Source organism: Setaria viridis, chromosome 9 (assembly GCF_005286985.2).
Source record: "Setaria viridis chromosome 9, Setaria_viridis_v4.0, whole genome shotgun sequence".
Classification (NCBI taxonomy): domain Eukaryota; kingdom Viridiplantae; phylum Streptophyta; class Magnoliopsida; order Poales; family Poaceae; genus Setaria; species Setaria viridis.
Genome location: NC_048271.2, coordinates 50741562 through 50766559, shown reverse-complemented (window position 1 = coordinate 50766559; position 24998 = coordinate 50741562). Strand labels below are relative to the sequence as shown.

Genomic DNA, 24998 nt, shown 5'->3' with positions numbered 1-24998 from the left:
TCACCGTTTCCCATATGATTAGCTCCATATATCCTCATCTGTGTTGGCATGTATTGGCATTCACAGCATATACCACCATCTGTATGCTGCATTGCAAGAGCTGTTTAGCTTAAAGAATTTTCCTCTCTTGAAGTCTTTTAACCAAGACATACACATCATTCCTTGGTAAGCAGGATCAAAGAGAGAAAATCGTGATGATCTCTGCACATGAAAGCAAGGCCTCTTTAATTTCCTCCATAAAAGGCAGTGAAATGCTTTAGGAACAATGTAAAGGTTATAGCTTATACTTACTGAGTAGCAGCAGTTTTTCTGTCATGCTTTTATTGTTCTGAAAACCTGCGAACTTTCCAATATGTTGAAACTGAAATTATGAGTGTGTTGATAACCTGATTCTTGATATTCCATCCGCTAAAGAATTTTTTTACAAGCTGGTTTCAACAGCCATAACTGAAGGATGGCTTGATGCTTCTTTTAGTAAATCCGCTGCCTTTGAGGTAGAGATCCAAAATATATACAAGTATCACCCGTATGTGCCACGTAACACCAGCATCAGGAGACAACGCCAAACAGAATCAATATCTATAACCACGCAGCACGGATCCACAAGTGTCGTCGTCTCTAAGTGTTGTTTCCATGGAGGTAAAGGAAATCCAAACTTTGGCAAGATAGAATCAGCAAGGGAGCTTCTGTTTGTAGACAGTTTACATTTTTAAACCTAAAATCCTCACACCTACCAGAAAGTCAATTAGCTGATCTGAATGTAGGGTGCCGGGTCAGAGGTGCAAGCAAACACTAACAATCTTCGTCTCGAAATGACAGCTTGAGAGATCCAAATAATTCTGAATTTGTTGGTATTGGTATTTTGCAAAGTGCAACATATATACATGTCACATTGAGAATCTATACTAAATGATCGGATCTCTAAAAAAGACCATATGGCGTTAAAATAGGGACTATAACAAGAGGGTATGGGATGTAGCAAAAGGGTATTCCGATCCCAGATAATTTATTTCAAATAACTGGATGGTTGATCAATACTAATAGGAGCGGAACAACTACAGACTAGATCAGCAAGTCCCGCGCGAACATACATGACCGTGGGTCACCAATTTCATCATATTCATGCGTGATGATCAAACTTCACAACGAACTCGATTGAATTGTCTCACAGGAATGAAAAATGCAGATTAGCAGGAGTGTGTTTCCTTACCTGCAAAAGTTGGAATCAATCCAAGTCCGGCGGTTCTCCACTCCACGCAGAGGCGATCCGCGAGGTAAAGGTCGGGGACGAGCACGAAGACGACGTCGGGGATGAGCATGTCTGCACAGGTTGAAGGAATGTGCGGAGCGGCAGAGGAGCCCACGGCCAGCACGATGGAGGTAGGCACAGCGGCGTGCGCCTGGTCCTTGACTGGCCTCGGGCAGCGCAGAACCACCATGAGCGGTGAGGAGATGCAGCGCCACATGCCCAACACCAATGTCGGGGACTACGTATCGGGGCTTGGTTCTTCCGCTGGAGGCGCTGGAGGAGCGGCGGACAATGAAACAACTCCGCTCCTGCCCTGCTCACGGCCGCTGCCTCTGCTATTCCGCTTCTGGACCCGCTGGCAGCTCCGATTCGCGTGCTCGCGCTCCGCAAGGATGGGAGCGTGGAGAGGAGGGGGAGGGCGGTGTGATGCTGATGGGGAAGGGAGGACTAAGGGTGAGGGGCGGCGGAATCACCGGGATCGGCCAATCGGGTGATGAAATTTCCTTACGGGCGTGCGGCGTGGCTGTGCGCGAGGGGAGGCAAAGCGCGATTGACGCACGGGCTTATGCGGGTACACGGGCGGGTAAGTGATTTCGCTCGGTGAAAAAAAGTAGCGTCTAAAATGCAGAACCATTTTTTAAATGGTTGTTTTCACCCCTCCGCAAAATTTTAGTACCTGATCAAGAGGGTCTGTTGTGAGGGGTAAGAAGTAATACATCTATGTGATAAGTGTTTTCAATTGTTTTGGATGTATAGAAGATGAACGCGCTGGCAAACGCCGATCGGCCAAATCTTCGTCACGAGGAAGGGGATCTGTCGCCATGCACCTCGATGGCCGACCCCAACCCGACAACAACAGAAAACTCAAGAAGGGGATATGAAAACACAAACCCGATTTCTCAAGTTTGTGGACTACATCCCTCACGAGCTCAACTCCAGAAGATGCGTTGCCAACACCGCAATCGCCGGAGATGGCTCAGAGGGACCAAAGCTCGGCAGCAGCCGACATACCGACAACACCGAGGACCAAAAACTAACCTAAACTATTATAACTAGGCTAGTAGCTCTCCCGGACGTCGATCCGCTGGTTATTCTCCACCTACGGCCTCCAAGGAGGACGCCACAGGGAAGAAACCAGCTGGAACCTTTTTTTTTTCCTGAAAAAGATCACAAGGAACACATTCAGGCCCCGTTTGGTAGAGCTTCGGCTTCTCATAAAACGGCTTCGGCTTTGGCTTCTTCGGTGGAGTGGCTTTTTTAGTGAAGCTGAAGCCGTTTTGCAAAACGTTTGGTAAAACGGCTTCTCAATGGCAATATATGTAATTTTATGATCACTTAATACTTGGAGAGAGAGGAGAAGCCGGTGAAGCCACTTTTTTCGGCTTCTCCTCTCTAGTGTAAGCCATTTTGCGGCTTCTCCTCGGCTTTGGTGGTGAAGCCGTTTTGAAATTGACCCTTTGGTAGGGCTTCATCAAAAGCCGGTGGAGAAGCACTTTGAGAAGCCCTACCAAATAGGGCCTCATTCTCTGTTTTAACTTAAGGACCGGCCCAACAAGTCTCCGTAGCCCAAAACTGCTCAGGCATGGCCCAAACTTCCAGCCCATTCCACGAGAGTGAGACCGACCCAGTAATGCCACGCTTGAACAGCCTCCTCTCGATGACACGTGGGTCCCCATAAGGTGAACTACGCCTACGCGCACCCAGCACTTCTTCTCCTTCCCCCTTGGCAGCCAGGCATCTTCCCACCCCCTCTCTATTTCTCCTCCCCATCTCTTCCCGATCCACCGGACTCCAAACCCTAACCAAGTCAGATCTCCGCCTCCGCCGCCGCCGGCGAGAGCACCGGATCAGATCCGCCGCGATGGCGTTCCGCCGCATCCTATCCACAGCGGTGCGCCGCCGCTCGGCCGTCGCCGCGGCGGCGGCCGGGAACGCGCGCGAGGCCTCCACGGCCGTGGCCGCGGGCCCCGGCGTCCTCGCCCCCGATGCGACCCCGGTGCGCGCCCCCGTGATGCCGTACGACCGCATCGCCGAGGCCGTGAACGCCAGGGTCCGGCGCCTCGAGCACCCGGACCCGCGCTTCCTCCGCTACGCCAACCCCGTGCCGTCCCACGCCGACCACACGGCCATCCTCGCGGCGCCGCAGACCCGCGTCACCACGCTGTCCAACGGCCTGCGCGTCGCCACGGAGTCTTCCCTCGCAGCGCGCACGGCTACGGTCGGCGTGTGGATCGACGCGGGCAGCAGGTACGAGAACGAGGAGGCGGCCGGCGTCGCGCATTTCGTCGAGCACATGCTGTTCAAGGGCACGGGCAAGCGCAGCGCCGCGCAGCTGGAGAAGGAGATCGAGGACATGGGCGGCCACCTCAACGCCTACACGTCGCGGGAGCAGACGACCTACTACGCCAAGGTGCTGGACAAGGACGTGCCCCGTGCCATGGAGGTCCTCGCTGACATCTTGCAGAACTCTAATCTCGATGAGGCCCGCATTGAGCGTGAGCGCGAAGTGATCCTAAGAGAGATGGAGGAGGTATGTCCCCTGATGCCCCATAATTTGTAGGTATTTGTTTCCATCAACATTTCTCGTTTTTATGCTGTATAGACCAGCTTAGGTAGTATGGTATTGGTTTTATTTGACTCAGATTAGATGCATTACATTACGGGTTCCATAATGTTTGATGAATAGGCCTTTCTTCTGGTTTGTTGTTAGCATTTTCTACTATCCTTAAGCTATATCAGAGAGAGAAAACTAGTATTCATAATCAACTTATTTCTTAATGCAAGGGTTTGGAAATTTTAGAGTGAGGGAAGTGAACATTATGTGAGGCATCTGTTCCTCTGATCATTTCTTAAACTTGCCGAGAGGCTATGAAAAAAAGAGTACGGTGAAAAATATTTTTTGATGCATACGTGGTCACTTCAACACATGGTGTTATTTGTTAACTTTATTTTGTCCCGAGCCTTTTAGCAACTTGTTTTTGATCCTTTGCGCACTTTATCGATGATGCCTCAGTGATGGACTGATGATTTTACTCGATTGTGCTTTGCAAATCCTCATATTGATTGATTAGTCAAGGGGTTCAATGTAGCACAATTGATTGGTGCAGGCTTTATCTAAAGTGGCTGGCAGTATTATGAAATATGATTCTTCTGTCTGCTTCTATCTTGTATAGGTCGAGGGACAATCCGAGGAAGTTATATTTGATCATCTCCATGCAACTGCATTCCAGTATACATCCCTTGGCAGACCAATCTTGGGTTCGGCAGATAACGTCAGGTCAATCACCAAAGAGGACCTCGAGAACTACATTGCAACTCATTATACAGCTCCTAGAATGGTATAGGATATTTCAAAATATGCATATGTGCCATCTTATGTTCCTGTTATTGGTGGAGTATGATGAATCTACTTCTGTGTGTTTTCAGGTCATCACTGCTGCAGGTAATGTTAATCACGATGACATTGTGAAGCAGGCAGAAAAGTTGTTCACTAAGCTATCGACTGACCCTACAACAACAAGCATGTTGGTTGCTAAGGAACCAGCCTCTTTTACTGGTTCTGAGGTGCGTGTTGCCATTTTCACTCTACAATTATTTCTGCTATTCGTCATGAACACACATTTATCTTATCATTTTATGCTTCATTAGGTTCGAATCATTGATGATGATATGCCCCTTGCTCAATTTGCTGTTGCTTTCAATGGAGCATCCTGGGTAGATCCTGATTCTGTTGCATTGATGGTTATGCAATCAATGCTTGGTTCATGGAACAAGAATGCTGGTGGGGGAAAGCACATGGGGTCAGTTCCTCTTGTTTTTCTGTTTCTCCTTCCTTTCTGGCATTTTGACCATCTTCTTTTTTCATATTCTGCAATGTTGTTATCCACTGACCATATCACTGTTATGTTATGCTTAACTGTTACAGTTCAGAGCTTGTACAAAGGGCAGCAATCAATGACATTGCTGAGAGCGTAATGGCTTTTAACACAAATTATAAGGACACTGGTCTGTTTGGTGTCTATGCTGTTGCTAAGGTTAGTGTTGCATTTCTACCTTTGAGTAGAAGTTGACATAAATTGCCTAAACTAGTGTTTTATCCCTGTATAAAAGAAACATGTCTCCACAACCAGAATAATTGTTAAATTTCTTGAAAGAGATGGGTAAGATACCAAAAGGCCCAAGATGTGTACCATCTGCATGGATATATTTATGCTGTTTGCAGTTGTGCTTTTCCTCCCCTGTTTCTATTCCAGCATCTGCATGCTCTCAGCTCACGTAAACTTGTAAGCTCCACACAAGCTGTAGCAGTTGGGTTTCTTGGTGACAACAATGCATGCATTTAGTGGAAATAATCAATTAGCATGTCATATTGCCCTTCGCTGTGGCAGCTCTGTACCAAATTGAAAGTTTTTTTTTCGTGTAAAAATAGAATGATAGAGGGGCCTTTGTTTTCCATTTCCATTTTAATAGTTGAGGCCCCACATGAGCTTGGTAAATCTACTGCCTGATATTAAGACAAATAAGACTTTCGATTTGTTGTTGAATGCAAATCATGGATATGTGTGCTTAAGGATGAAGTGTACCCCCGTGCTGTAGTTCATTGCTCATAAATCAATTTTGGTTCCCATTTATCTGTTGTGAACTCCTTTTGCTTATTCAGTAGTATTGTAATCTTGTTGTAATGGGTCTCTTATGCAGTTTTTTTTACTCTCTTTGTGAGCCTTTTATTTTAATCGTATGTTAAATGTTTTCTCCACTCTGGTGATCTTACATGACCTTGTTTTGCAGGCTGATTGCTTGGATGATCTGGCTTTTGCAATTATGCAAGAAATGAGCAAATTGTCATACCGGGTTACGGAAGAAGATGTTATTCGTGCTCGTAATCAGGTGATTGTTTGATGAGTGCTGATTTGATTTGCCTGTAATTGAATTTCAGTTTACTCAAGCACTGCATCCTAAGCATGTTCCGTGCTGATTCCTTTTTTGGGGCTTTAGTGATGAAGATAGAGAGCAATCACTGGCTGATGACAATTTTTTTTTTCATTTATGCACTGGGACATATGAATCAACCATTGGATTGTTTCAGCCATGTCACATTTTCATTTTATTTTTGTTATGCCACTTTCAGCTGAAGTCCTCAATCCAACTCCACCTTGATGGTTCCACTGCTGTTGTTGAGGACATTGGCCGTCAGGTATTATCTGGCTCTATTCTTGCGATGAAAACAATCATGCGATTTTCTTTTTGAAAGGAGATTAACTCTGCTTTTTGAAAGCAATAAGGTTTGATACAATGTCTGGAGTCCATAGGGCTGAAATTTGAAGGACTGATAAAGTCTATCCTATTATTAGTATTAGTGCCTTACAAGTTATTTGTGTTCCTCCTGTTGTGCCAGCTGCTTACCTATGGCCGACGAATTCCTGCCCCTGAGCTTTTCGCAAGAATAGATGCAGTTGATGCAAGCACTGTGAAGCGTGTTGCAAATCGCTTCATCTTTGACCAGGTACTGTTAATTTCATTCTGTAGAATTTTCAGCATATTCAAATGTAGATTTGATACCAGCCAATTTAATGCTTCAGCCTCTGGTTAAGTGCTAAAAGCTAGGCCAATTTTTTGCTGTTTGCTCTGAGGCTTCATTTTCTTTAGGTGCCTGTTTATTGCGAAGCAGATGCTACCATAAATTGTATTATGCCTTTTGTTTTGCTAGACATCTAGTGATATGAATGCATGGTCTCATTTTGTGCTTATGTGTGCAAAAAATCATTTGGATGATCTAAGAGAATGCTTATCCATCTCAATGCTACTACCTTGTTAACCATCTCTGTTTGGGAAAAATAAAATTAGAGCATCTGCATTTTCTTTAGTTCTTTGAAAGCTGTAGAAAGCAACTTGTATAATACTGAAATTTCCTTTGTTGCCTGAAAATTCTGCTTCCAGGATGTTGCAATTGCTGCAATGGGACCAATCAAGGGACTTCCAGACTACAACTGGTTCAGACGCCGGACCTACTTGCTCCGCTACTAGATCATGTACGGGTGTACCATGTTTACAGTCTGCAAAAACAAGATAAAATTGCCGCTTTTGGCGTCAGTATATTATGGCCCTCTGCATTGCACATTACGTGCTGGAGTGGAGGAATTTTTTGAGTATGTTTTATTTTTCAAAATCTTGTCCCAAACCAACAAATCTGTCAATAATGATAGGCAGGCTCAACTGACGTGGCTGACTTGAGTGGCCACCCGGTGTTTTTTTTTCTACGATGAATCATGACCCTTACAATTCCATCTTTGTTGGAAGATAATTTTCTTTTGGCAAATAACTTTATGAAGCATCTGTTATATGTAAAGATAGTACAATATTGCGTCGTTGCTATTTTTGGCAGCTGCGCAAATTTTTAACTTCTCTGGTGGGTTCCTTTTTTCCCAATACAATTGTTGTCTTCTTTCCACAGTGATCTCTGTATCACTGTACTCTGGAGTCTTGAAGGATCAGCGATTCAGGTGGTACCGTCCCGGCCTTGCACATTGTGTGATTGCTTGTCAGGCACCTGCGAAACAGCACTTGCTGCGGGTGTCAATCTTGCTAGAGGTGTTCCGCATTTCTATCTTCGTTTAAACAAGCGGCGAAACTCAAAACATATTCAGCTTTGCCTGCAACCAATGCAGCCTACAGTATCTGCAAATTGTCCCCAGCCTTTCCTCAGCAGCGACCGGCAGCCATGCCTTCGTGAACTGCTTGCTACTTCCAAGAAAAAACATTTGGTTCTCGTTCTGAACACATGTAAGCAGCTGGAAGAGGAATATGAAATAGGAGGATTGGTTGGGCAGGTCACATATTTAGGGCCTGAGAGCACAAACTCCCCCCCGTCGCGACCCCTCTCCCTTCTCGCTCGTGCAGCTCATGGGAAGTATGGAGAGCGGGCGTTTCGTGGCACTGCTGGCGCCGCTGTCTCTTCTCCTCGTTGCGTCCCTGCGAGGGTGCACCGCGTACGGCGGCGGAGAGCTGACGAGGGGCAGCTTCCCAGAGGGATTTGTGTTCGGCACAGCCGCCTCCGCTTATCAGGTTTGGTGGCTCCTTTCCATTTTTGCTGGCATCCTCCTACTAGTTATATCTAGCACCACCATTTTCTTGGGGAGCAGGACCTCAAGATTTTCGTAGGATTTAGATAGAGGGGAAGATAGGGGCTAGGGGCTGAAGACGCCATTGTCTCTCTAACAATTTACCATAGAAATTTTGTGTGGTTTTCTTCCCATGAAGGCATGAACCACCCAAACACAACACTTTCGATCATACCATAAGCTCAGCAAAGACACGACATTTCATCCGGGCGTTTTTCCTTCCTTCTCCCCGGCTGGCCGGCTTTTGTGCTTTCCTGACTCCTGCTATGGGGTCACAATTTTTGTAGCCTTCCTTTCATTAGAAGACAGGCACTGCCTGCTTGGGGTCTTGACGAAACGAAACTGGATGTACCAACGCCTAGCCCATCATCTTTGATCATCCAATCTCCTCGAGGTGCCCTCGGCAATTCTTCCCTTCTTCTTTTTTTTTTTAAAAAAAGAAGTCGACTTGCGTGCTACCGCGTTGACTCAGCCCTCTATGATTCGACGCGAGTCCCAACTCCCACGCCACTACTGGAGCGCCGCTGGTACCAGCTACTGCCAGCCTAAAGTCTAGATGGTAGAAAAAGGGTGAAAAAAAAGAGATGCAGAAAGATATCATCGCGTGCCATGCATGCCAGGGACATCCGAAGAAATTGGACGCGGCAATAGTGGCCGTTGGCACAACCACAAATACGAGCCACTACAGCCTGTGATCTCGACTCCCGGGCAGGATGAATTTTCTGTTCTAAGTCAAACAGATGATTACAGCACCAGACACCACTTCTCAGCTGCCACCAGTTCCATTGCAGTACAATTGTTCAGATAGCACTAAATTTCCGATCGAGATCTACGCTTCCTCCTACCTTGTATATCAGCATAATACTCTAGCTTATACTCAAACCTCATATTAACTTCTGCTAAATAAAAGATAGTGATTTTACATTAGAGATATGTTGTATTGTTCCTGGGATCTAATTTCATTTTCAGACCTGTAGTTGGCTGGTTGCAACGGGGGGCTGCAAAAGCTAACATGGTGACACAAAATATTAAAACGGAGTGAATTTATATCACAAGACCATTAGATGCCATCATTAGCTTTTCAGAAAGCCTAATTATACAAAGCAACATAGCATAGGCTGACTGCAAAAATCAAAGCTAAAACAAAGGGATTCACAGAACTGCAAAAATCACAGCTAAAACAAAAGGCCTCGTTGTCGTTGCGAATTGTACGATGAAAACATAGCAAGAGATTCGCAGAATCATAGTTCACATTAAATTAAAACATATAAAAGCAACACATTAGCACCTGAGTGAAAACATTTAGTTCACACTTGAGATTACACACTGAATTAAAAGCAACACATTAACAACTAAGTGAACACATAGAAAAGCAACACCTATCAACACTGGATCCACAAAAAACACAGTTTGAGATTACACCAGACTAAAACATAGACGCAAAAGTCACACCTGAATGAAAACAGGAACTCATTATCTCATGATTTTAGCATTTCACAGCCAAAATGCCACAGGATCCTGCAGGAGGAAATCAGTTGATGCTTCATGAGGCAGGCTGTAGCAACGAACCCGGCAGTGCTTAAGCTTCAGGTCTCCATTCGCGTCATACCTGAGGGAGAAGGTCTTCACACGATACATAAAGCGACCGCAACGAGGCACACTTCCTGGATCCTCCGTCTCCAATATCTCCTTCTCCGGCTCCCAGATCTCCTCCTGCCGCTCCCAGAGCTCCTGCCAGAGCTGATCAACGACCCCCGGCTCCCTGAGCTCCTGATCAGCCCCCGTCTCCCTGAGCTCCTGATCAGCCCTAACGTCATCAATGGAGACACACTCCACAAGGCAGAATTTGCCCCGGCGCATGTGCACAAGGGTGGCACTTACATGCCTCTCAGCTGGGTTCTTGTTGTACACCGTCTCCTTGCTGCACTTCCAATCAGGGGAAGGGTGCAGTCTGTTGCTAGTGTCGCCAGTGCCGGTGCTGGCCATGGTGCAGCTGTAGAGGTACCCAAGGGTCTCCGGGTCTTTGGAGAGAGACCGACAAAGGCCTCCAGGGACGGGTCGTAGTGCCCACGGCCGGTGAAGGGCAACACCCAATCACCGTATGGTTTCCACACATACTGCTTGGTGTCAAAGATGAAGGTGGCCGTGGCCCCGGTGGCGTGACTCCTGGTACTGACGAGGATGCATCCATCGGGTTGCACGGCGTAGGAGGAGACGTCCACCCTAGTGAACGGCGGATAGGGGAGACGGTGCCACACCCACGGTCCGCTATAGATGGTTAGATGGGCCGTCCGGCACTAGCCCGATTTGGCTTGGTATGAATAGGTCCGATGGCTTTTTTGTGCCCTGTGTTGACCCACGCACGGCACGATGGCCTTTTTATCGTGCCGGGTCGGCCCGCTAGCACGGCTGGCACTACCGTGTTAGTGCCAGGCCAAGCACTATAGACCAGGCAAAACTCAACCAAAACTCCAAGTTAAGGAGATGCAAAATTTTTCATCCAAACCACAGAATTCACAACCAAAGATAGGAGAAATATTTGAAAAGTTTGAGCTGGTGTAATGGCTGCCTCATTAAAAACCTATCTAGGTAAAACTCACACCTCGTGAGAAACCCTAGATAGAAAAAAAGAGTGCTGCCCAGCTCAATCAAATAAACATTAAAGTAGTTTAAAGTTATTGCAGACCAAGTTTGAGTTACACATCTGAATCACCATGAACATCTAGATACAAATTAGCAAAACTATCTTCAAGTTCCTGATCCTCCACCAAATTCTGAATTCTTGCTTCTGCAGCTTCCCAGTCCTTGACGCAAGAGATCATCTCCACCATCTCAGAGCTCAATCGATGCCGCCTGTCCTCGATTATCCTGCCATATGTACTAAAAGCAAACTCTGATGATATTGTAGAGACTTAGCTAAGATTGACAAAACTGGATAAGTTCGTTTATGCTCGTGCCACCAATTCAAGATGATGAAGCTATCATCAAAATGGGTGACAGTGTCATTGTCCAAGTAGATAGAGAGTTCAGAGCCAATACCCATACTAGTTGCACAAGTGCTTAGTGCTTGCAGCAAAGCACTTGCAGATGATCTTCTAGACAAAGCAGGAGGCAAAGCGGGAGGAGGAGGTGGAGAAAGAAGTACTAGGGACATCACCAAGTCCAAAAGCAGATACATCACATCACCACCACTTGAAAAAATGTCATCCCAAGCATTATTTTTCTTACCCAGAATTGGATGGCGGTGGATGCCTTTGCAATTTAACTGCACCAAACTTGTCATCATATAGCTTAAATGCAGTAGAAAGTTCAACTCTTATATCAGGGAAGTAAGCATAATAATCAGTACCAGTAAGACTAGATAACAATCCGAGCACATTTTGAAAACCTTTCAATTTAGCTCTAGGGTCCAAGATAAATGCAATAGAATAAAGTATTAGAATATCCATCCATTACTTAAGATCCTAATCTTTCATAGGAACAACTACATGCCTAAGCACTTCACTATTTTCATAATATTTTAGATGCTTAGTAATCAAAATAAGCTGATGCAACATAAGTGGAGATGTAGGATAATAAACACTAGAAAGTGCAACAGTAGAATCATAAAACAGTTCAAGGAATGATAACATACTCTCTGCAACAGTCCAATGATCTTCTATCAAAAATAAAGGATCTTTTTCACCCCCGGGATAGTTAGTCTCAATGAAAACATTAAATGTCTGCCTGTAAGGGATCATGCTTAACCATGAGGTACGTGGAGTTCCACCTGACATCCATGTCCAAACCAAACTTTCTAGGATGAACATTCATAGCAAGGTAGAATCTCTTAAATGCAACAATGCGCTGGTTAGAAGAATTGATGAAACAAATTGCAGTTCTAAATGCTTCAAGATATTGCTTAATATGATGCAAGACGGATTTAACCATAAGATTAATGATATGACAAGCACAACACTGATGCAAGAACACTTTACCAACATAAGCAGATAATTTAGGACTTAGTTTCTCAATATCATTGGTATTAGCAGAGGCATTATCTAAAGTAACAGAAAACACCTTTGAAATCAAACCATACTCCTCAAGAACTGCAGTCACACGGTCAGCAATGTTCTAGCCATTGTGATTTTCATCAATGAGCCTAAAACCAATTATCCTCTTCTCTAATTTCCATTCAACATTAACATAATGAGCAACAACACTAAGGTAATCTTTGTTAGCATTACCAGACCGAATATCAGAAGTGATAGACACACATGAAACACTAGGTAATGATTCAATAAGGTTAGCATGACAATCATTAAAGTACTTGCTAAAATCTCTAGTGGTCGTTTGCCTAGAGAAAGTAGAGAATTTAGGATTATGAGCAAGCTTAATGTACTCTTCAAATGTAGCAGATTCACCAAAGCTAAGAGGAAGATCAAGTCTAGCAATCATTCAACATAGCTGAGTACGAGCTACCTCAGAACTGTAATCCCAGTGACGGATACTTCCGTCCGAATTGAACTAGATCAAAGACTAGGAAACACGAAGCTTTGACTTCCTCACTAGGCATTTCTCAACATGCCGATTTAGATGGCCAGTGCCAATAGAAGATCGAGCAGCGTATAAAGTGCCACAATGAATGCACTTGGCAGAGACCCTTACCCTCTTACCATTGATGTCCTTGAATATCTTTTCAAAGTCCTTCCAACATTCAGAGGTAGTGGAATGGCTCCTCTTGGTGCTGCTGCTCACCATGTCTAGATCAGCAGGTGCTGCTGCTGCTTCACCAGCACCGTCGTGAAGCGTCCCCACATAAGTAGAGACTAAATGTGATCCAAATTATCAGTCCCAGGAGGCTGATAACACATTTATTCAACAGATAGTTCAGAAACTGTACAGCTCCCGAAGGAGCGGGCGGGCAAGCCACACCCAAAGCAAGACTAAAGCGATAACAACACAAATCCAAGTTGCAGTCCAGTCGGACTCCGAGCTGCAATCGGAGCTAAGCGTCAGCGGAAGCATCCTGCAAAAGGGCCAACACCGCAGGCAGCGTTGGGTGCAGACGCAACCTCCTACTCGAAGTCCTCGGCGACGAAGTCCGGATCCTCCTCTGAAGTAACAACACAAGGGTGAGTACAAAAGTACTCAGCAAGTCCAACCCCATCCACGGAGGGGGATACAACAGAGTATGCACATGAATAATCAAGGAAATAAGCTATGGTTTATTTGCAGTAAAGCTGAATTTTAGACACATGCAAGGATCCATTTCAAAGCAGTTTCATGAAAACATTTTAGTACACAATATATCAAGTGGGGTTGATCCTACACAAAGGATCCAAGTTTTATCGCTACCGGACTCCCCGTCCGCCGTAGCGCACGGCACATCTGCCGGACACTTTCAAAATTCCACGCACCCACACACGCAGTAAAATGCCAGTCATCCTCAAAAGCTAGTTGTGTGACCGAGCCGTAACTCGTCCAATGCCGTGGACACGGCTACCCGGATAGGTTTTAACTCTGCAGAGGTTGTACACTTTTTCCACAAGTAGGGTACCGTATCGCGATCACCTTAGTGTCGGTACGGATCCTAACAAAGCCATTACCCACCTTAGCCAACACTGACTAGTCAACACAAGAGCGCTCAAGGGGTTAGCAACCCATCCACGGGGCCGTAACCGGGACCTAAGTCACCAAGAGCTTAGTCCTTTTCCAAGGCCTCCCGTTGCTCACCAGCACACCCGAAGCCTAGCAGTTTAGCTAGTGGGGTTTATGCTAAGCCGTTGCCCATACAACGGTCGAGTGGTTGTACGATGATGGAATTAGGCAGGATGACACATCAACTCGGTCCTTAGTCATGACAAGATGGATATCTCCCACACTGCTCAACCATTGAGGTACGAGCCCATCAACCCGGCGTTCCACACAAGAAACACCCATCCATCTCATCCACCACCTCTCTTTACACCCGAAAACCCAACTCCTCAGTTAAACATACTCATACATTATTTTCCGAGTAAACAGGTGTAGTCATGTTTGAATTTGGATGATGAGTTCCTAAGCATTCTAGCAGTATTTATCATCTAAACAGAGCAACTCATATTTAGAGATAAATATGGGACAACAAGGAATAGTCATAACAATCAAGGGGTGGCTATCCAACCATGTCTTGCGATAAAACAATATGCATTTTATAAAACAGGCCAATAGGTTGTGTCTGAAAAAAAACTGGGTATTAAAATATGCATCAAAGGGTGAGATTGGACTTGCCGTTCTCAAAGCCTTCCGGGAGCTCCTGCTCGCGGTACTGGTCCTCGGGCTCGGGCTCGCGGTCGAACTCCTCCTCGCGCTCCTCCTCGGGTACTCCGCGATCTACGGCACACACAAACGAGCACACAATAAATAAAAGGAAAAAGGGTTTTACCCGATGAGCTCCGAACAGAAAACATGAACGGAAAATAGGTAGGAAGGGTATTTTTGTGGGATTTTGATATGCCTCGGCGGAAATATATGAGAGGAGGCTGTGGTCGAATTTGGGGTGGATTGGAGGAAATTTGGCGCATGAAATGACGGGTTAAAGGAGTATTAGGGGCTTTTAAAACGGGGTTTAGGACTGAACCGCGAGAGTAGGGACCTATCTGTAATTATTTTTGGAATGGTGGGAGGACTTGTTCGCGAATCAGGGAAATTGGTGGGTTGGATCGCGAGGAGAGGGATTTACCCCTTCTTCTTCCTGGAGGCAACAGGAGGTGGAGAAGAAATGGCCGTCGGCGTTCTAGTGGTGGGAGTGGAGGAAGGCAAGGTGCTCGTGGTGAGGGTGTGGAGGTGAAGGCTCGGCTCCCCCCCTTTTATAGGCGGCGCACGGGCGGGCGAGGGCCGAGGTAATGATGGCGGCCGGACTTCCGGCCGGTGGCGTGCCGGAGTGGACGTCCTCGTGGATGGCGTGGTGGCTCGGTCGACGAGGAGCACAGGGAGTCCACCGAGGTGATGGCCGGCGTGACGTGCGGTGGGACGGCGGCGACCGGCGGCCGGCGACGCGGCGTGTGCGGCCAGGCGCTAGGCGCCAAAGGCCGGGCGTGCGGTGCGCAGGCGGGCGCGGGCGAGCGGGCGAGTGCAGGCGCGCGGGCGCGGCCGGGCGAACTGGTGCGGAGGAGCGAGCGCGCTCCGGCGCGGGAGTGGCCAGGCGCAACGCGTGCATGCGTGGATGAGCATGGGCGCGTGCGAGGAAGAAGCTGGGCGCTAGGTAGTAGTGTGCTGGGGTGCGTGCGTTGTGCAGGTGGAACCGGGGCCAGCAAGAGGTGGCGTGCAGCCGCTATGCGAACAGTAGAGGTGCAGGGGCCAGGCACGGGCCCAGGGAAGTGCACGCGCGCCAAGAAAAGCCAGGCACTAGGGGACATACACTGGAGCATGCGACATGTACTGGAGCATGCAGCAGGGGGAAGAAAGGAAAAGAACCAGGCGCATGTGCATGCGGCCAGCACCAAGTCCCAGGGGAAAGAGAATAGAAAAAAAGAAATGGTGCATGCGGCCAGCACCAAGTTCCCGGAGGAAAAGAAAATAAAAAAAAAAGGAAACGGTGCATGCATGCATGCATGCATGCAGTACGTAAGGAAAAGAAAGCTAGGAGCTGTTGGTGCGAGGAAAAAAAAAAGGAGAAAAGATAGTGAAGGAAAATGAAAGAAAAGGAAAGAAGGAAAAGAAGGAAAAAGAAATAGATGGCGGCGACTGCGGAAATGGTTGCGGGCACGCACGGCGGTCTGCCATCCGGCACGCGGCGAAATTTGCGGGGAACGGAAAAAGAGGGTTGACGACGTCGGGTGCCGGGACGGCGGGTCCGGCGGAAAGGAAATGATTTGACGGAGCTCAGCGGTCGGAAAAATTTTGGAATGCATTTTTAACGAGTGATTTAATTGGGTGTATTTTTACGGGCGTTACAAACCTACCCCACTTAAATTGAATCTCGTCCTCGAGATTCGGCTGAATCCTGAACAGATGGGGAAACTCGTTCCTTAACGCATCCTCGCGTTCCCAAGTGGCTTCTTCTTCACCATGCCTACTCCATTGGACTCTGCAAATCCGTACCGCTGAATTCCTTGTCCTTCTGGTGACTGTGTCCAGAATCTTGATGGGTACCTCCTGATATCGCAGATCTCTCTGCAAATCTATGGTTTCCACCGGTATTTGCTCTTCTGGTACTCTCAGGCATTTTCTCAGCTGGGATACATGGAACACCGGGTGGATATCCGACATTTCTTCGGGCAACTGGATACGGTAGGCTACCGCTCCAATTCTTTTTAGCACCTTGTATGGTCCGATATACCGAGGGGCCAGCTTCCCTTGCACTTGGAACCTCCGGGTACCTCGGATCGGAGAGACTTTAAGGTACACGAAGTCCCCCTCACTGAAAAATAACTCTCGTCTCCTCTTATCTGAGTAGCTCTTCTGTCTAGACTGTGCTGCTTTCAACTTCTCTCGTATTTCAGCTACGCGCTCTTCTGCTTCCTTAATAAAGGCAGGTCCTACCAGGGTGCGCTCTCCCACTTCTGACCACATCAACGGGGTCCTGCACTTTCTTCCATAGAGAGCCTCAAACGGTGACATGCCTAAGCTGGCTTGGTAACTGTTGTTGTATGAGAACTCTGCATATGGTAGACTCTGCTCCCAATCCTTGCCATAAGTAAGGACACAAGCCCTCAACATGTCTTCCATGATCTGATTTACTCTCTCTGTTTGGCCATCGGTCTGGGGGTGATAAGCTGAACTAAAGTCTAGTTTGGTGCCCATAGCCTTATGGAGACTCTTCCAGAATCTAGAGGTGAATTGGGTCCCTCTATCTGAAACAATTCTGCTAGGTACACCATGCAACTTCACTATGTTGTCCACATAGAGCCTCGCTAGCTTTTCTCCACCATAGGTGGTCCGTACGGGCAAGTAGTGGGCAACCTTAGTGAGTCGGTCCACTATCACCCATATGGAGTCATTCCCTTTCTGAGTCCTGGGCAATCCCACTACAAAATCCATGCCAATCTCGTCCCATTTCCAAACTGGAATGGGTAGTGGTTGCAGTAACCCGGCTGGCTTCTGGTGTTCGGCCTTAACCCTTTGGCAAGTATCGCAATGAGCGACGAACTGGGCTATGTCCGCCTTCATCCCGTTCCACCAGTACTTCTGCTTTAAGTCCATGTACATCTTGGTGGATCCCGGGTGGATGGAATATGCTGAGTTATGGGCCTCATCCATGATGGTTTGCCGGAATTCACCTTCCTTGGGTACACAAATCCTATCCTTGTACCACAAGGTTCCCTTTTCATCCACTCTGAAGTCTGGGGCTTTGTTTTCTCCGGTTTGCCTGCGAATCCTCACCAGGTCCGGGTCCGAGCCTTGGGCCTCTCGGATTCTTTCTTCTAGGGTAGGCTGAACACTTAGCTTGCGGCTGGTATTCTGAGGGATGATATGTACATTTAATCGGGCCATTTCCTCTTGTAAGTGGGGGTCCTTAGGTCCGATCTGCCCATGGGGTTTCCTGCTTAATGCATCCGCTACCACATTGGCCTTACCGGGGTGGTAGTGAATTTCCAGATTATAGTCCTTGACCAATTCTAACCATCTTCTTTGCCTTAGATTCAGATCTGGTTGGGTGAAGATGTATTTTAGGCTCTTGTGGTCAGTGTAAATCTCACACTTATTCCCGATCAAGTAATGTCTCCAGATCTTGAGGGCATGCACTACGGCTGCAAATTCCAAGTCATGGGTGGGGTAATTTTGTTCATGGGGCTTAAGTTGACGGGAGGCATAAGCCACTACCCTTCCATCCTGCATCAGGACACACCCTAACCCTTGGCGAGAAGCGTCACAATAAATGACGAAGTCCCGCTGGATATCCGGTAGGGTTAACACTGGGGCGGTCGTTAATCTTCTCTTCAGTTCCTGAAAACTCCTCCCACATGCCTCGGTCCAATTGAATTTCTTGTCCTTCCTGAGTAGCTCTGTCATAGGTCGGGCTATCTTGGAGAATCCCTCAATGAACCTCCGATAATACCCAGCTAAACCAAGAAAACTCCTGATTTCACTAACATTGGTGGGTTGCTGCCAGTTGGAGACGGCTTCCACCTTCTCGAGGTCGACTGCTACTCCTTCTGCAGTCAAGATGTGTCCAAGAAATGCCACCTTCTCTAGCCAAAATTCACATTTACTGAATTTAGCATAAAGTCGGTGGGCTCTCAATTTCTCCAGCACTACTCGCAGATGTTGCTCATGCTCTTGGACACTCTTGGAGTAAATAAGTATGTCGTCGATAAAGACCACGACAAACTTGTCTAACTCTTCCATAAACACCTTGTTCATGAGATTCATGAAATAAGCAGGGGCATTGGTCAGTCCAAAGGACATCACTGTGAATTCAAACTGGCCATACCGGGTAACAAAAGCTGTCTTCGGGATATCACTTTCCTTAATCTTGAGCTGGTGGTACCCTGATCTCAAATCTATTTTGGAGAAATACTTGGCCCCCTTTAACTGGTCAAATAGGTCATCTATTCTGGGAAGGGGGTATTTATTCTTGATAGTGACCTCATTTAGTGCGCGATAATCCACGCACATCCTCATGCTTCCATCTTTCTTCTTGACAAAGAGCACTGGGGCTCCCCACGGGGATGAGCTGGGTCTGATAAAGCCACTCTGCTGCAGTTCACCTAGCTGTTTCTTCAGCTCTGCTAACTCAGATGCTGCCATTCTATAGGGCCTCTTGGCTATAGGGGAGGTTCCAGGGATAAGGTCGATCACAAACTCTATATCCCTATCCGGGGGCATTCCAGGTAGTTCCTCAGGAAAAACATCCGGGTATTCACTCACTACCGGAACTCCTTCTATGGCTTTGGCTTCCATGTTAAAAACCATTGGGTCAGGCCCACTTCCCCGGGTGTGGCAAGTTACTTGTACGCCATCCTGATTAATTAGGCGCACTACCTTATCAGCACATCCTATGTGTCCATCATGTAGGCTTAACCAATCCATTCCAAGGATCACATCTATTCCTTTAGACTTAAGTACTACTAGATCTGCTAGGAATTCTACCCCACTTAAATTGATCCTTACCCGGGAACAACCTAGTCGACACTGGATGTCGGCTCCAGGCGTCCGGGTTATTAGGGGTACCTTTAGTAGTACTATAGGTATGTGGTGCTTATCCACAAAGCTTGATGATATAAATGAATGTGATGCTCCAGAATCGAAGAGTACTGTTGCCAATACTGAGCTGACTAGAAACTCACCGAGTACAACACCCTGAGCTTCCTGAGCCTCATGCGCGCTGATGTGGTTGACGCGGGCTCGTCCAAACGACTGCTGGGGCTGCCTCATCTGCTGGCTGTTGTTGTTGTTGTTGTTGTGGCCGGGGTTGTTGCTGCGGACGGGAACACGGTTGGCTCCTGACACTGCTGCCCTTGGCCCAGTCACTGCGTTGGAGAAGGCTGATGCAGCCGGCTTGTTGGCGTAGGGGCAGTTGGCAATGAAGTGCCCTGGCTCACGGCAGTTGAAGCATGCCCTGCCGTTGTTGGTGACCTGACTGGCGCTGTTCTGTGGGGCCTTGACAGGGTTCTGGCTTCTGAATGGGGCATTGGTCTGATGGGAACCGGAGGCTTGAGACTGGGTCCGGTACTGCATAGGAGCTTGGGACCTGGGCATGGGGTAACCAAAGCTTCTTGGTTTCTGAAACCTGTCCTGCTGGTGGGCCTTGCTGTCCAGGAACCGGCGCTTGTTGTCTCTCCTTTCATCTGCCTTGGCTCTCTCAGTCAAAATGGCCATGTTCATCAGGGTGTTGAAGTCAGGGTAAATCTGAGGGGTAAGCAGGGTCCTCAGTTCTGCGTTCAAGCCCTTCTTGAACATGTCTTGCTTCTTCTCATCCTTGTCTACCTCTTCTGGAGCATAGCGGGCCAACTCCATGAACTGATAGGTGTACTCCTCCACAGACTTGTTGCCCTGGCGCAGTTCACGGAATTCATCCGCCTTGCGCTTCATGGTGGCTGCAGGAATGTGATAGCGGCGGAACTCTGTCACAAACTCATCCCAGGTGATAGTGGAGGCATCCTGGGCGGCCGTGCAGTAGTTCTCCCACCAAGCTAAAGCAGTCCCAGTGAGCTGGAGTGCAGCCAGGAGAACTTTGTCCCTGCCCTCACAGCCGAATGGCTCTAGCTTCCTCTTAATGACCCGCAGCCAGTCATCTGCGTCCAGGGGGTTGATGGACCCGCCAAAAGTGGGTGGCTTGGTGCGGAGGAAGTCTGTCAGCTTCTCATTCATACCCTGTCCGCGGGGCCTCTGGCGAGTGATGGCATTGGCCAAGGCTTCCAGCAGAAGGGTCTGGTTGTTCATGACTTGTACCAGGTCAATGACCGGTGGGGGCGGTGGCTCCTGTGCTCCCACTTGACTCTCTCCCCTGCCCTCGGGCTGATTCACCTCCTGCTCCTCATGGTGCACTATTGGTGGTGGTCCCTGCCTTTCCTGTTGTCTTTCTGCACTGGGAGTGGCACGTGCTTGACTCGGGGAGATCCTGGTGGCACGCTTGGGAGGCATCTGCAGATTGAGCGAACTTTCATGAGACTTGGATTTGGATATTAAGGTGATGTTTAGTTAATTATTTCAAATTTTCGAAGAGACAGAATCCACCTCCTGTCGACAAACACACAGACTAACAAACAACAAGCACAAATGATTTTATTATTTTGCCGGGGCGGTTACAACACTTGGGGTAGGGCCAAAACACGTGCTACACGATCGGTACAACAACACAACTAGGGAGGGTACAACTCTAGACTCGGGACAGCTTCAGGAGTACAACTTGGACCACGGACCATGACGACTCCACTCCCTCGGGCAACTCTGGGCTGGGCACTCTACTCGCGGGATGAATCTGCACACTGCGCGGAGTGGTCTTCTGGCGGAATCAGGAGGGCCAGCACCTCATCTCTCAGGGTCCCACCCGCGGGAGGGAGCTCATCGGCCACCTCAGAGTCCCTTTCCGAAGGCGGTGGTGCTGGTGTGGCATCGGGGCTCTTCCGCTTCCCGGACCCCTGGGCAACAGGAACTCCATCCAATACTGGGGCCTCGTCGTCCTCCACGATCCGCATCTTCCTCCGTGTGCGGTTCGAGCGGTGGGCTTCCTTCAGGGCCTGCGCGTGCCGGTCCTCGGCCTCTTTGAGGGCCTCGATGGCGAGGGCCTCATTGCTTTGGGCGGCCGCGGCTCGGGCCTCAGCTGCTGCCAATCTCACCTGGAGCCTCCTCACCATAATCTCGGCGTCCTCGGCTCTGCGGATCTGCTGCTTCAAATGAGCGGCCTGCTCATCGCAGAGTTCATCCAAAGTGAGGAGGTAGGCAGCCATATGGAGCACGGTGGGGTCATCCTCGCGCTGTCCACGTCCTTCCAAAGTCCTCACCCGGGCCAGCCAAACCGGGCGGTTCTTCTTGACAAGCGGGTAGAACCTCATCGGTGTACGTCCGATGTGCCGCTCGTAGATCTGGCACAGGTAGCGCAGGGCTTTCCGAGCTGCCGCCTGGTAAGTGTCTTTCCGCCGGAAACCAGTGGCAGACACATTCCAAGGCTGAATGTCGGGGAAGCGGCTGCTCCTGCCCACAAAGATGGTCATCTCGCACCGGAGAGTCCCACGGTCCTCATACTCCCTGCTGGAGTACTCCGGGCGCTCGTAAATTCCGAGGCGGTCCATGCAGGCGAACAGCAACCTGGGAAAACCGGGCTCCTCCAGGCAGTGGCTGTTGGTCCATCCTTCTTCGGCCATCTGGAAAGAATCGGGGTGTAAATCAGTTTTGCAATTGAGCAGGGGTAGCAAGAAATTTTGTAAATCATTTAATTTGGTCAAAAAGGCTTTTCCGGTCCTAATGGTTACGTCCTACGGCCAACGACGGCTCTGATACCACCTGAAGCGTCCCCACATAAGTAGAGACTAAATGTGATCCAAATTATCAGTCCCAGGAGGCTGATAACACATTTATTCAACAGATAGTTCAGAAACTGTACAGCTCCCGAAGGAGCGGGCGGGCAAGCCACACCCAAAGCAAGACTAAAGCGATAACAACACAAATCCAAGTTGCAGTCCAGTCGGACTCCGGGCTGCAATCGGAGCTAAGCGTCAGCGGAAGCATCCTGCAAAAGGGCCAACACCGCAGGCAGCGTTGGGTGCAGACGCAACCTCCTACTCGAAGTCCTCGGCGACGAAGTCCGGATCCTCCTCTGAAGTAACAACACAAGGGTGAGTACAAAAGTACTCAGCAAGTCCAACCCCATCCACGGAGGGGGATACAACAGAGTATGCACATGAATAATCAAGGAAATAAGCTATGGTTTATTTGCAGTAAAGCTGAATTTTAGACACATGCAAGGATCCATTTCAAAGCAGTTTCATGAAAACATTTTAGTACACAATATATCAAGTGGGGTTGATCCTACACAAAGGATCCAAGTTTTATCGCTACCGGACTCCCCGTCCGCCGTAGCGCACGGCACATCTGCCGGACACTTTCAAAATTCCACGCACCCACACACGCAGTAAAATGCCAGTCATCCTCAAAAGCTAGTTGTGTGACCGAGCCGTAACTCGTCCAATGCCGTGGACACGGCTACCCGGATAGGTTTTAACTCTGCAGAGGTTGTACACTTTTTCCACAAGTAGGGTACCGTATCGCGATCACCTTAGTGTCGGTACGGATCCTAACAAAGCCATTACCCACCTTAGCCAACACTGACTAGTCAACACAAGAGCGCTCAAGGGGTTAGCAACCCATCCACGGGGCCGTAACCGGGACCTAAGTCACCAAGAGCTTAGTCCTTTTCCAAGGCCTCCCGTTGCTCACCAGCACACCCGAAGCCTAGCAGTTTAGCTAGTGGGGTTTATGCTAAGCCGTTGCCCATACAACGGTCGAGTGGTTGTACGATGATGGAATTAGGCAGGATGACACATCAACTCGGTCCTTAGTCATGAAAAGATGGATATCTCCCACACTGCTCAACCATTGAGGTACGAGCCCATCAACCCGGCGTTCCACACAAGAAACACCCATCCATCTCATCCACCACCTCTCTTTACACCCGAAAACCCAACTCCTCAGTTAAACATACTCATACATTATTTTCCGAGTAAACAGGTGTAGTCATGTTTGAATTTGGATGATGAGTTCCTAAGCATTCTAGCAGTATTTATCATCTAAACAGAGCAACTCATATTTAGAGATAAATATGGGACAACAAGGAATAGTCATAACAATCAAGGGGTGGCTATCCAACCATGTCTTGCGATAAAACAATATGCATTTTATAAAACAGGCCAATAGGTTGTGTCTGAAAAAAAACTGGGTATTAAAATATGCATCAAAGGGTGAGATTGGACTTGCCGTTCTCAAAGCCTTCCGGGAGCTCCTGCTCGCGGTACTGGTCCTCGGGCTCGGGCTCGCGGTCGAACTCCTCCTCGCGCTCCTCCTCGGGTACTCCGCGATCTACGGCACACACAAACGAGCACACAATAAATAAAAGGAAAAAGGGTTTTACCCGATGAGCTCCGAACAGAAAACATGAACGGAAAATAGGTAGGAAGGGTATTTTTGTGGGATTTTGATATGCCTCGGCGGAAATATATGAGAGGAGGCTGTGGTCGAAGTTGGGGTGGATTGGAGGAAATTTGGCGCATGAAATGACGGGTTAAAGGAGTATTAGGGGCTTTTAAAACGGGGTTTAGGACTGAACCGCGAGAGCAGGGACCTATCTGTAATTATTTTTGGAATGGTGGGAGGACTTGTTCGCGAATCAGGGAAATTGGTGGGTTGGATCGCGAGGAGAGGGATTTACCCCTTCTTCTTCCTGGAGGCAACAGGAGGTGGAGAAGAAATGGCCGTTGGCGTTCTAGTGGTGGGAGTGGAGGAAGGCAAGGTGCTCGTGGTGAGGGTGTGGAGGTGAAGGCTCGGCTCCCCCCCTTTTATAGGCGGCGCACGGGCGGGCGAGGGCCGAGGTAATGATGGCGGCCGGACTTCCGGCCGGTGGCGTGCCGGAGTGGACGTCCTCGTGGATGGCGTGGTGGCTCGGTCGACGAGGAGCACAGGGAGTCCACCGAGGTGATGGCCGGCGTGACGTGCGGTGGGACGGCGGCGACCGGCGGCCGGCGACGCGACGTGTGCGGCCAGGCGCTAGGCGCCAAAGGCCGGGCGTGCGGTGCGCAGGCGGGCGCGGGCGAGCGGGCGAGTGCAGGCGCGCGGGCGCGGCCGGGCGAACTGGTGTGGAGGAGCGAGCGCGCTCCGGCGCGGGAGTGGCCAGGCGCAACGCGTGCATGCGTGGATGAGCATGGGCGCGTGCGAGGAAGAAGCTGGGCGCTAGGTAGTAGTGTGCTGGGGTGCGTGCGTTGTGCAGGTGGAACCGGGGCCAGCAAGAGGTGGCGTGCAGCCGCTATGCGAACAGTAGAGGTGCAGGGGCCAGCGTTGGGGGCCAGGCACGGGCCCAGGGAAGTGCACGCGCGCCAAGAAAAGCCAGGCACTAGGGGACATACACTGGAGCATGCGACATGTACTGGAGCATGCAGCAGGGGGAAGAAAGGAAAAGAACCAGGCGCATGTGCATGCGGCCAGCACCAAGTCCCAGGGGAAAGAGAATAGAAAAA

At 48.8% G+C, this 24998-nt stretch overlaps 2 protein-coding genes across 2 annotated transcripts in view; both read left to right on the top strand.

Moving 5' to 3' along the window:
- The first annotated feature begins 2991 nt into the window (after nucleotides 1-2991).
- Nucleotides 2992-7647, top strand: LOC117837568 (probable mitochondrial-processing peptidase subunit beta, mitochondrial). The gene is made up of 9 exons (XM_034717259.2): nucleotides 2992-3779; nucleotides 4423-4587; nucleotides 4676-4813; nucleotides 4898-5049; nucleotides 5175-5283; nucleotides 6038-6136; nucleotides 6378-6443; nucleotides 6645-6752; nucleotides 7187-7647. The coding sequence occupies exons 1-9, from the start codon at nucleotides 3111-3113 to the stop codon at nucleotides 7271-7273; spliced, it is 1593 nt and encodes a 530-aa protein (XP_034573150.1). The 5' UTR covers nucleotides 2992-3110; the 3' UTR covers nucleotides 7274-7647.
- A 138-nt stretch (nucleotides 7648-7785) lies between these two features.
- The window catches only part of LOC117837566 (beta-glucosidase 6), a 27694-nt gene continuing 10481 nt past the window's right edge, over nucleotides 7786-24998 (top strand). Inside the window, exon 1 of the mRNA XM_034717256.2 lies at nucleotides 7786-8311. Coding sequence (XP_034573147.1) covers nucleotides 8150-8311 — 162 coding nt within the window. The 5' untranslated portion in view covers nucleotides 7786-8149. The remainder of the gene's footprint in view (nucleotides 8312-24998) is intronic.

Coding starts and splice junctions, on each gene's coding strand:
- LOC117837568 (XM_034717259.2), top strand. CDS start 3,111: ATGGCGTTCCGCCGCATCCTATCCACAGCGGTGCGCCGCCGCTCGGCC. Junction 5,284..6,037: donor GTGTCTATGCTGTTGCTAAG/GTTAGTGTTGCA, acceptor CTTGTTTTGCAG/GCTGATTGCTTGGATGATCT. Junction 6,444..6,644: donor TTGAGGACATTGGCCGTCAG/GTATTATCTGGC, acceptor CTGTTGTGCCAG/CTGCTTACCTATGGCCGACG.